Raw genomic sequence first — 13,252 nt, 5'->3', positions numbered from 1 at the left:
TTTCTCGTGTGGCTTGGTGCCAAATTTTTGCCTCATCACACTCCTGTGAAGGGCCTTGGGTCGTTTTACGACATAAAGGTGCTATTTAAATACAACTTGTTGTATTAGAAGGCCTTGAAGGGACAACTCAATAATTTTATGAAACATGCAAATGATCACGTAGAAGAGGTAAGGAAAAAGGTATAAAAAGTGGGTATTGGAGCAGATATTTTAGAATTCGATTAAGGTCTGATAAACCTGAAAAACCAAGCTCAGAATTGCAACGTGCTTAAACTATATTACCCACCAAACATAATTTGATCAAGTAATAAATATCATTTAGGCATGAGGCTCAATTTTTCCCAGTATTTGCGCCGTTTTTTTTGCGAATGTGAATGCACTCACCATACTTTAGGTAGGTGCTGTAGCCTTAATCACAGGACTTTACAAAAGATTAACGAAGGAAGAAGATGGCGAGGAAGAAAAGGAAAAGCAACATTTGTTCTGGTCTGCATTCAATGAAATTTGAATTGTGTTAATTTTTAAAGTAATTGGAAAGTATATGTACACAGTTATATTTTATTCTGCCACTTAAAGTTATAGTAATTGAGAGTCATGTCATTACCATGGGCTCAATTTTCCCCGAGCCCGTTTTCTGACATATTGCCAGAGTTGCGCCACTTATTTAGGTAAATAAATGTGCCAGAAAAAAATGTCGGAAGTTTCCCTGATGTTTGTGCTGCAATCTGCAGCCGGGCAGCGTGGCCGGTCACCTCATGGGGTGGAGCCTGTGGTCTGCGCTGGAAAAAGGAGCCGGGCTTTCTGCGCATGTGTGGGGAAAAAAAACTGACGTTCTGGACGTCGCTGAAATGGCCACGCATGCGCAGTAGAGCTCAGAGAAAGGCGAATGGCAGACAGTGTTGGCTTGTGGATGGCAGCCATGAGAGGTGGCAACAGGGAATAGACAGTCAACATCAGGCCACAGGGCTCATTTTAGGTCCTTAAAGACTGCTCAGCGGTAAGTAACATCACCACCTAGTTTGGAGACCGGGTTTAAAGGACTCAAGTCAGAGCTAGGTAAAATGAATAGGGAGCGTACTTATGACAGAAAGCAGGCACGACGAGAATTTCAATCACAGGAGGAGATAGAACAAATCTGAGAGGAATGGCATCATGATTATAATACCAGGCAACTGATGCATCTCTCAAAAGACTGAACTCATAACTACCATCCAATATCATCAAAGATCAGTGTTGCAAACCTAACGCAGCAACTGAAGTATTTCCCTGTAGTCGAAAGAGTTTCACTGCAAATGGAAGCAACAGTGATGTCCTACTAAATGACACTAAACTGGGTGGCAGTGTGAGCTGTGAGGAGGATGCCAAGAGGCTGCAGGGTGACTTGGACAGGTTAGGCGAGTGGGCAAATACATGGCAGATGCAGTATAATGTGGATAAATGTGAGGTTATCCACTTTGGGGGCAAAAACACGAAGGCAGAATATTATCTGAATGACGGCAGATTAGGAAAAGGGGAGGTGCAGCAAGACCTGGGTGTCATGGTTCATCAGTCATTGAAAGCTGGCATGCAGGTACAGCAGGCGGTGAAGGCGGCAAATGGTATGTTGGCCTTCATAGCAAAGGGATTTGAGTATAGGAGCAGGGAAGTCTTGCTGCGTTGTACAGGGCCTTGGTGAGGCCCCACCTGGAATATTGTGTTCAGTTTTGCTCTCCTAATCTGAGGAAGGATGTTCTTGCTATTGAGGGAGTGCAGCGAAGGTTCACCAGACTGATTCCCGGGATGGCTGGACTGACATATGAGGAGAAACTGGATCAACTGGGCCTTTATACACTGGAGTTTAGAAGGATGAGATGGGATCTCATAGAAACATATAAGATTCTGACTGGACTGGACAGGCTAGATGCGGGAAGAATGTTCCCGATGTTGGGGAAGTCCAGAACCAGGGGACACAGTCTTAGGATAAGGGGCAGGCCGTTTAGGACTGAGATGAGGAAAAACTTCTTCACTCAGAGAGTTGTTAATCTGTGGAATTCCCTGCCAGAGAGAGTTGTAGATGCCAGTTCATTGGATATATTCAAGAGGGAGTTAGATATGGCCCTTACGGCTAAAGGGATCAAGGGGTATGGAGAGAAATCTGGAAAGGGGTACTGAAGGAATGATCAGCTCGAAGGGCCGAATGGCCTACTCCTGTACCTATTTTCTATGTTTCTACTATGCAATATAGGAACTTTTAAAATTTGAGTCGGAGATGCCAATAAAAAAAAAGTTACGGCAAAGATGTTGATATTGTCTGTGAAACATGATTGTGTACAAGACTCAATAACAAAGGGTTTCTATATAGATACTGCATTTCAAAAATCAATATGTTGGTATTTTGTTACATAATTATAACAAAATGCTGATATATGAAATAAGTACTAGTTTTGGCAATTGTGCAGTCTACATATTTTTCCAACAATTCTAACTTCTTTAATTGTTTTCGTTAAATGTATTCAGTAACTATCTCGCAATGAAATATGTAGTGAATGTTCTCTAAAATACTTGCATCTATAAATTTATTAAGGAACAATTTGCTATTTAATTAAAAATTGTTAAAATGATTTAAAAATCTTTAAAAAGGTAATTTCAATGCTGCAGGTTGAAAGAAGTGGGTGCATCTTCGCTTACACATAGGCTGTATGCTGTGCTCAGTGATGTAATACGTTACGCACAACTCTGCAGCGCCGAACTGCAAGTCTACAGGTGGGGCCTCGCACCAGGCAAGTGCTATGCTGACTGCAATTTTTAGGCCATTATATTAAGAGCTTTCATAATTAATTCACCTGCTGCATCTCAGGTCTGAATACAAGTTACTTTTTAAAATAATATGCCTTGATTCACACAGAATTTAACACTTCCCTTAAACTATGCAATGTAACACCGATGAGTGCATAGACAGTCTGATTTTGTTAACTGAACTAAAAGATTCATGTTGTGCAAACATATTTTATATCATTGCATGCATTCTTCAAGGGAATCTCACCTGTTCGAATTTCTTCTTGATCAGTACCATTCACATAGTCTTGACTGACCAGTGATGCAAAGCATGCCTACAAGAAATTCACAATTATTGCTTCCAATTTTCCAACATTTAGTCAACAGAAACAATCTAGTGTAAGGGCACTTTCATATCCGATTACAACTGCAGGCATAAGATTCAAGGATTCAGCGGAAATCGAGCAACAAAAGGCGAAGGGAAAATATTTGTGAAATAGATTATTGAACACATCAGAAGAGAGATCATTTAATAGATAAGTTGGAACAGCAGCCAGCAGACACTCAGAAGTGAGAAACTTCTTCACTCAGTGGGTGGTGAATCTTTGGAATTATCTGCTCCAAAGGGTTGTGGAGGCTCAGTCTTTGATTATATTCAAGACAGAGATCGATAGATTTTTGGATATTAAGGGAATCAAGGGATATGGGGATAGTGCAGGAGTGTGTTGAGGTAGAAGATCAGCCATGATCTTATTGAATGGTGGAGCAGGCTCAAGGGGCCGAATGGCCTACTCCTGCTCCTAATCCTTACGTTCTTATATTCTGATGACTAGCCATGTCAATTCACAAAAAGGGAAAGGAAAGGTATTGATCTCAAGAGGTTGGAGAGGTGCATGGACCACCTACTATATTAATCTACATGTTGTATGATTTGTACCTTTTTTTGTTCATTCCTGGGATACGGACATCACTGGCAAGGCCATCATTTACTGTCCATCCCTAATTGCCCTTGAGGAGGTGGTGTGAGCCTCCGCCTTGAACCGCTGCCGTCCTAAATGGCTGACCCCTTATTCTGAGACTGTGACCACTGGTTCTGGACTCGTCAGCTAGAGGAAACATCCTCCCTGCATCTACCCTGTCAAGCCCTGTAAGAATTTTGTATGTTTCAATGGGATCACCTCTCATTCTTCTAAACTCTAGAGAATATAGGCCTAGTCTACTCAATCCCTCCTCATAGGACAATCCTCCCATCCCTGGAATCAGTCTGGTGAACCTTTGTTGCACTCCCTCTATGCAGAGCTGGTCTCCAGTCATCTTGGTTAATCCTTGTCACTGGACCAAGAGCTAGCTCGGTCAAGCCTGTATGGTGGTTGGTGTGCAATGGCCACTACACGGTAAAAAAAATCCACACACAGGCATCCTCCACCCTTCAGGATGTAGTTCGGGACCTGGAATATTAGGTCCTTCACTGAAACACCTGAAAACTTATCCCCTTTAGGCATGGACGCAAGTTATCCTCGATACGAGGGACCGTCTATAATAAATAATAATAATGAAAGAAGTGAGATAAAATATGGACCAGTAAAGAAGCAGATTGAATCAACAAAGAACTCTTCCAGGTCAAGGTTTTAAAGCCAATATGTACTGGATAGCAGAAAGCAAAGAAGACTGGCAGAAGACAGGGCAGAGACAAAGGAATCTCAGAGCCAAGAGATACCGAATAAAAGAACATAGTAATATCACAGAATTATACAGCATAAACATTCGACCCAACAGGTCTATGCCAGTGTTTATGCTCCACATGAGCCTCCTCCCAACTTACTTCATCTTTCCTTATAAACATACCCTTCTATTCCATTCTCCCTCATGTACTTATCTAGCTTCTCCTTAAATGCATCCATGCTAATTGCCTCAACCACTGCATGTGGTACCAAGTTCCACATTCTTACCACTCTCCAAGTACAGAATTTCTCCTGAATTACTTATTAGATTTATTAGTGGTTATCTTATGTTCTTATCTTCTATTCATGGCCCCTAGTTTTGGACTACCCCATAAGTGGAAACATCTTTTCTACATCTCTACATCTACCCTATCGAATTCCTTCATAATGCTAAAGACCTCTATCAGGGTCACCTTTCAGTATTCTCTTTCCTAATAGTTATATCCTCTCAGTTCTTGTACCATTCTTCGCCAGTGCTTCTATATCCTTTTTGCAATATGGAGACTAGAACCGTGCACAGTGCCTTTCACTAAGATAGCAAACTCAGAGTGTCCAGTACCTTCCTCTGACAGCAGTCCATACCCAGATCCTGCACCTGATATCCAATACCTTAGATTGCATCAACACTCTACAAACCCAAGACTGGAATATGCACAATGTGCCCTGGGGGTTCTCAACCAAAGGTTCGTAGCCTCATTTTAATTTTTGACAGAGCCCTTGAAAAGAAAATCAATTTAAAAAAAGATAAAAGGAAAAATACACCGTTGTGTAATAGTGGGTTCGAGCTGAGAAACTGGCAGCTCCAGTCCCAACTCGAACCTCTGCTTTCCCCCTCCCGAACGGCTGTGTGAGGATGTCGACAGCTGCCGCTGAGACCAGGCCCCACCCGCTGAGGGAGAGAGGAGGCGGCCAATGAGACCAGGCCCCGCCCGCTGAGAGGGAGAGAGGAGGCGGCCAATGAGACCAGGCCCCGCCCGCTGAGAGGGAGAGAGGCGGTGGCCAATGAGACCAGGACCCGCCCGCTGAGAGGGAGAGAGGCGGCGGCCAATGAGACCAGGCCCCACCCACTGAGAGGGAGAGAGGAGGCGGCCGATGAGCCCAGGCCCGGTTCGCTGAGAGGGAGAGAGGCGACGGTCGATGAGCCCAAGGCCCCGCCCGCTGAGGGAGAGAGGCGGTGGCTGATGAGCCCAGGTCCCGGCTCGCTGAGAGGGAGAGAGGCGGCGGCCGATCATTGCTAAGCGCAGATCCCTGGCTCGAGCTCTCCATCATCCTCTAGCCAGGTACGTACGCGCTTACCTCAGTTCCACTGGAGATTTGATTTTTTTGTCATTTGTTATTCGTGCAGTCACAATTGTCAATCAAATGAAGGGGCAAGGAAATAGGCAGCAGCTGCATGGAGGAAAGGAGCTGCTGGGACTTGCTGTCTTTGTGGAGGAAGAAGAGCGGAATATGTCAACATTAGGAAACTATTAGGATTGACACTTATCAGCAAAACTGAAACAGTTTGCAACTTCCTTTAAGTATTCTGCATTGTCTAATTTCCCGCCCCCCCAATTTTCTCTCCTGCTGTATTCAAAGTGTTGTAGTATAGTTACAAGGGTGCTGGCTGCCCTTTGGTGCCTAACCTCATTCATTCTTTACCTGCGAGCCGACACCGATTGTTAGCAGTCTTGTTCTACCAAGGAGGGCATCACAGGAAGACCGGATTCCTCACACCCAATGTTAGCCTCCAGCAAGGATTTCAACCTTCCAGCATTGTCCTGGAGTTGCCAGGAATAAAACAGTAATCTGGACACTAGTATGAGCAATTTGGAGAAAAATCCTATGGACCGTAAAAAAATGGTGTTTTTTCATTTTTATTGTACACTTTTGCTTATTAGTTATAAAAATATTGGAGATAGGGGAAAAAAGGGCTGTTGACTGACAATCAAGCAGAGAACTGGGACCGGCTGTTGTGCCAGGAACAGTCAGTGAGGGAGTGGGGGGTTGCTAGGGAAAGGTGGTGATTGGGCTCATGTGGAGACAAAGCAGGAATGGGATGGGTGTGGGGACCAGTATTTTCTGCAGTGCTGGGATGAGTGGAAGCGGTGCCGGGAGAATTTTTATACACGGGAGAAAAAATACTCGTGCTGTATTAGAGAGTCCGTGGAATTTTTCTAACACAGCTGGAGGTGGTGGGGCCTCGGAAGCAAAAATGTTGAGAACCCCTGCCTTTTACTAAATCAATAACCACTACATACACCAGAGTCAATGTCTGCTAAATACCAACAAACTGCCACAATGCATCCCATATGCGAGGATTCAATTAGTGCCCACTGAGTATGCACCTAATCAAAATGCAATCAATGCATGTTATACACATCCCAACTTAAATACAATCAATACCAATCATCCAGAATCAGCAGAGGAGGTGGCCATTTAGCCCATCGCATTTCTGAAAGTGAGTATTGATTCTCTTTGCCACTGTAAAAAGTTTCGGTTGTCTCTAACTTTGTTCTTTGGCAATCTCAAATTTATGATATCGAGTCATCAACTAACCAAACACTGGAAACAATTTTTTTTCTTCTACTTTATCAAAGTTCTATAATCTTGAACATTTAAATGAGTTCCCCACTTAAGTTTCTCTATTCGAATGAAAAGAGCCCCAGTTTATAATGTCTCTTCCATAACACTTCATTTCATGGCCTTGATATCTTTCCTAAATTATGGGTGTCCAATACAGCATGCCAGGTGCCTCTCCCTAACACTGGCATCTCCCCTCAGAGAAATAGAATGACATAGCATAGGAGGCGGCTATTTGGCCCATTGTGCCTGTGCCAGCTCTTTGGTAGAGCTAACCAATTAATCCCACTCCCCTGCTTTTTCCCCCCTTCGAGTATTAATACAATTCTTTCTTGAATGTTACTATTGAATTTTCAGGCAGTGCATTCCATTGCTGTGTAAAAATGTTTCCTCATGCTCCTTTGGTCTTTTGCCAATCACCTTAAATCAATGGCCTCTGGTTGCCGACCATTCCGTCACTGGAAACCGTTTCTCCTTATTTACTCAAACAAAAACCATTCAGGATTTTGAACAAATCTCCTCTTAACCTTTTCTGCTCTAAGGAGAACAACCCTATCTTCTCCAGTCTCTCCACATAACTGAAGTCCCTCATTCCTAGTACCATTTTAGTAAATCTCTTCTACACCCTCTCCAACGCCTTGACATCCTTCCTAAAGTGTAGTGCCCAGAATTGAAAACAATACTCCAGCTGAGACCTTACCAGTGTTTTATAAAGGTTTAGCATAACATCCTTGCTTTTGTACTCTATTTCTCTATTAATAAAGCCAAGGATCAAATATGCTTTTTTAACAGCCTTCTCAACTTGTCCTGCTACAGTCAAAGATTTGTGTACATACACCCCATGTCTCTCTTCTTGCGCCCCCTATAAAATTGTACCATTTAGTTCATATCGCCTCTCCTCTTTCTTCCTACCAAAATCTATTACTTCACATTTCTCTATATTAAACTTCATCTGCCATGTGTCTGCCCATTTTATCAATCTATGTCCTCCTGAATGACTATCCCACATTTGAGTTTCATATCATCTGCAAACTTTGAAATGATGGCCTGTATACCCAACCCCAGGCCATTAATATCAAAAAGAGCAGTGGTCACAACACCCATTCCCTTGGGAACACCACTGTATACTTCCTTCCAGTTTGAAAAAACAGCGGTTACCACTACTCTTTGCTTTCTGTCCCTTTGTATCAATGCTGCACTGTCCCTTTAATCCCATGGGTTTTAATTTTGCAAACTAGTCTATTATGTGGTACTTTGTCAAACTCCTTTTGAAAGTCCATATATACACAACATCAACCACACTACCCTCATCAACCCTCTCTCTGTTACTTCATCAAAGAACTTGATCAAGTTAGTCAAATGCAATTTTCCTTTAACAAATCCATGCTGGCTTTCATTTATTAGCCCATACTTCCAAATGCCAATTAATTTTGTCCCACATTATTGTCTCATATTAGGCTGACTGGCCTGTCGTTGCAGGGTTTATCCCTCTCCCCTTTTTTTTAAAAAAAAGGAGGGTGTAACATTTGCAATCCTCCAGTCCTCTGGCACCACCCCCCATATCCAAGGAGGACTGGAAGATTGAGGCCAGAGCCTCCACAATTTCCATCCTTACTTCCCTCAGTAACCCAAGATGCATCCCATTTGGTGACTTTTCTACTTTGAAGACAACCAACCTTATCTCCTCTTTATCTATTTTATCTTATCTAATATCGCTACTGCCTCCTTCTTTACTGCTACATTGGCAGCATCCTCTTCTTTAGTGAAGACAGATGCAAAGTACTCATTTGGTACCTCAGCCCTGCCCTCTGCCTCTACAAGATCATCTTTTTGTCCCCTAATCAGCCCCACCCTTCCTTTGACTGCCCTTTTATTATTTATGTATTTATAAAATATTTTTGGGTTCCCTTTTGTTAACCGCTAATCTATTCTCATACTCTCTTTGCCCCTCACTCCCTTTTTTAGATCACCTTTGTACTTCCTATATTCAGCTTCGTTCTCTACTGTATTATGAACCTTACAATTGTCATAAGCCTCCTTTTTCTATCTCATTTTAACTATATCTTTAGTCATCCAAGGAGTGCTAGCTTTGGATGCCCTTCTTTTCCCCATTCCCCCTCACACAATGTGCCTTCTCTGCATCCGAATCATCTCCTCTTTTGAAGGGCTACCATTTTTCAATTACTATTTTGCCAACCAATTTTTTAATCCAATCCACCTAGGCCATGGCATTCCCTTTTCAACTCACTGAAGTTAGCCCCTCCTCCATTTAAGGATTTTTACACTTGATTGTACCTTGTCCTTTTCCATAACTATTCTAAATCTGATATTATGATCACTGTTGCCCAAATTATCTCTCACTGAAACATGCTCCACTTGTCCCACTTCATTTCCCAGAACTAGATCCAGCACTGCTTTCTTTCTGGTTGGGCTGGAATCACATTGATCAAGAAAGTTCAGGTATTCTGGAATTGCCCCCCCTCTTTGCCCTTTACACTGTTCCTATCTTAGGGTAATTGAAGTCCCCCATTAACACTCCTCTAAAGTTCTTGCATTTTTCCATTTATAGTGGGCTGTAGTATGCTCCTAGCCAATGTTTCATTTAATATTTTTTAGGTGTGCAGCCCCCATTCAAAATACCGTACATATGCAGTTTTCCCTATTTAAAAGCTGGTGAGCCAACTGCGCGGGAGCTGCAGAACGCAGCACAGCTTAAAGGAAACACTGCACCCAGCGGCGAAATATCTAAATTCTTCCTTAATTCTAACCAAATAGACAATATTTGGCCACTCAACCGAGTACAGTACCATAGTGGTTATTGTTGCTGGACTATTAATCCAGAGGCCTGGACTAATAATCTGGAGACGTGAGTTCAAATCTCACCATGGCAGCTGGGGGGATTTAAATTCAGTTAATTAAAAAATGCTACTATCAGTAATGGTGACCATGAAACTACAGGATTGTCAGAAAACCCCAACTGATTCACTCAAGTCCTTTAGGGAAGGAAATCTGCCATCCTTACCTGGTCAGGCCTATTTGTGACTCCTAACTGCCCTCTGAAATGGCCGAGTAAACCACTCAGTTGTATCAAACCGCTACAACAAAGTCAGCACTATGGGAGTACCTTCACCACACGGACTGCAGCGGTTCAAGGCGGCGGCTCACCATCACCGTTTCAAGGGCAATTAGCGATGGGCAATAAATGCCAGCCTTGCCAGCGACGCCCTCATCCCTTGAACGAATAAGCAAAAAAGGGCACCACCCCTCCTGTAACAGTTCTCCTGACCTCAGGCCTGAGCCCGATCCATTCCCCCGACAAGCACCTCCCTCCCTACACCTGACAACACCCCAGCATCCCTTTCCACCCCCTTCCCCTCCCCCAACAACCACCCCCAACCCTTCCCCCCCAGACACCACCTCAATCCTTCACCTCCCTCCCTTGAAACCCTCCCTCCTCGACCCTTCCGCCCCCGCACAACCCTACACCCACCTCCTCTTTCCCCAACCACCCCCCCCACCAACAACCTCGTACCCCCTCTCCCCGACCTTTCCCCCCATTCTCCCCAACCCCTCTCTCCCCGACCCCATCTCCCTCACTCCCCTCCCCCCACTCCACCAGACCCTCATCCCCAACCTCCCCAACTCCTCGCTCCCTGACCCCTCCCCCAAACTCCCCCTCCTCCTCCTCTCTTCCTCCAAACCATCCTTCACCTCCTTTCTCCCTCCCCGACTCGACTCTCCTCTCTTCCCCCCCCTCCAGCACCTCCTCTCTCTTCCCCCCTCCCCCCTCCAGCACCTCCTCTCACCCACCACCACCTTCCCCAGCAACTCCTCTCACCCACCACCACCCTCCCCAGTCCCCTCTCCACCCCCCCAACACTCCTGCCTCCCCCTCCACTCCCGACTATCCCCCCCACAACTCCTGTCCCCCTGCCAGACACTCCCCCTCTACCACCATCTCTCCCCCCCTCATCCCTTCCCACCCTCACCTCTCACCCCACACCACACACACCCCTCTCACCCCCCTCCACACACCCCTCTCACCCCCCCCCACACACCCCTCTCCCCCCCCCCCCACACACCCTTCTCACCCCCCCCGCACACACCCCCCCCCGCACACACCCCTCTCACCCCCCCCACACACCCCTCTCACCCCCCCCTCTCACCCCCCCCCACACCCCTCTCACCCACCCCTCTTCCCACACCCCTCTTCCCCCCCCCCACACACCCCTCTTCCCCCCCACACACCCCTCTTCCCCCCCACACACACCCCTCTTCCCCCCCCCACACACCCCTCTTCCCCCCCCCACACACCCCTCTTCCCCCCCCCACACACCCCTCTTCCCCCCCCCACACACCCCTCTTCCCTTCCCCCCCCCACACACCCCTCTTCCCTTCCCCCCCCCACACCTCTTTCCCCCACCCACACCCCTCTTCCCCCCCCACCCCTCTTCCCTTCCCCCACCCACACCCCTCTTCCCCCCCCCACCCCTCTTTCCCCCACCCACACCCCTCTTCCCCCCCCCACACCTCTTCCCCTACTCCCCACCCCTCTTCCCCCCCCACACCCCTCTTCCCCCCCCCACACACCCCTCTTCCCCCCCCCACACACCCCTCTTCCCCCCCCCCCCACACACCTCTTTCTCCCCCCCCCCACACACAACCCCTCTTCCCTTACTCCCCACCCCTCTTCCCCTACTCCCCACCCCTCTTCCCCCACACCCCTCTTCCCCCCCCCACCCCTCTTCCCCCACACCCCTCTTCCCCCCCCCACACCCCTCTTCTCCCCCCCACACCCCTCTTCTCCCCCCCACACCCCTCTTCTCCCCCCCACACCCCTCTTCTCCCCCCCACACCCCTCTTCTCCCCCCCACACCCCTCTTCTCCCCCCCACACCCCTCTTCTCCCCCCCACACCCCTCTTCTCCCCCCCACACCCCTCTTCTCCCCCCCACACACACACCTCCCTCTTCTCCCCCCCACATCCCTCTTCTCCCCCCCACATCCCTCTTCTCCCCCCCACACCCCTCTTCTCCCCCCCACACCCCTCTTTCCCCCCCCACACACCTCTTCCCCCCCCCCCACACACCTCTTCTTCCCCCCCCCACACACCTCTTCTTCCCCCCCCACACACACCTCTTCTTCCCCCCCCCACACACACCTCTTCTTCCCCCCGCCCCCACACACACCTCTTCTTCCCCCCCCCCCCCCACACACACCTCTTCTTCCCCCCCCCCACACACACCTCTTCCCCCCCCCTCTTCTTCCCCCCCCCCACACACACCTCTTCCCCCCCCCCCTCTTCTTCCCCCCCCCCCACACACACACCTCTTCCCCCCCCTCTTCTTCCCCCCCCCCACACACCTCTTCCCCCCCCCACACACCTCTTCCCCCCCCCCCACACCTCTTCTTCCCCCCCCCCCACACACACCTCTTCCCCCCCCCCCCCACACACACCTCTTCTTCCCCCCCACACACACACCTCTTCCCCCCCCCCCACACACACCTCTTCCCCCCCCCCCACACACACCTCTTCCCCCCCCCCACACACACCTCTTCCCCCCCCCCCCACACACACCTCTTCCCCCCCCCCCACACACACACCTCTTCCCCCCCCCTCCCACACACACCTCTTCCCCCCCCCACACACCTCTTCCCCCCCCCTCCCACACACACCTCTTCCCCCCCCCACACACCTCTTCCCCCCCCCACACACACCTCTTCCCCCCCCCACACACACCTCTTCCCCCCCCCACACACACACCTCTTCCCCCCCCCACACACACCTCTCCCCCCCCCACACACACCTCTCCCCCCCCCACACACACCTCTTCCCCCCCCCCCCACACACACACCTCTTCCCCCCCCCCCACACACACACACACCTCTTTCCCCCCCCCCCCCCACACACACACACACCTCTTCCCCCCCCCCCACACACACACACACCTCTTCCCCCCCCCCCCCACACACACACACACCTCTTCCCCCCCCCCCCCCCCCACACACACACCTCTTCCCCCCCCCCCCCCCCCCCACACACACACCCCTCTTCCCCCCCCCCCCCACACACACACCTCTTCCCCCCCCCCCCCCCCCACACACACACCTCTTCCCCCCCCCCCCCACACACACACACCTCTTCCCCCCCCCCCCCACACACACACACCTCTTCCCCCCCCCCCCCCCACACACACCTCTTCCCCCCCCCCCCAC

General features: G+C 48.7%; 1 protein-coding gene across 1 annotated transcript in view; it reads right to left on the bottom strand.

The window, feature by feature from the left end:
• Nucleotides 1-13,252, bottom strand: part of LOC139250256 (mediator of RNA polymerase II transcription subunit 28-like) — a 36,871-nt gene that overhangs the window by 21,508 nt on the left and 2,111 nt on the right. The window contains exon 2 of the mRNA XM_070872758.1: nucleotides 3,023-3,089. Within this exon, the coding sequence (XP_070728859.1) occupies nucleotides 3,023-3,089 (67 nt within the window). The remainder of the gene's footprint in view (nucleotides 1-3,022; nucleotides 3,090-13,252) is intronic.

This window comes from Pristiophorus japonicus, unplaced genomic scaffold (genome assembly GCF_044704955.1).
Source record: "Pristiophorus japonicus isolate sPriJap1 unplaced genomic scaffold, sPriJap1.hap1 HAP1_SCAFFOLD_359, whole genome shotgun sequence".
Lineage (NCBI taxonomy): Eukaryota > Metazoa > Chordata > Chondrichthyes > Pristiophoridae > Pristiophorus > Pristiophorus japonicus.
This window is presented reverse-complemented; position numbering and strand designations above follow the sequence as displayed.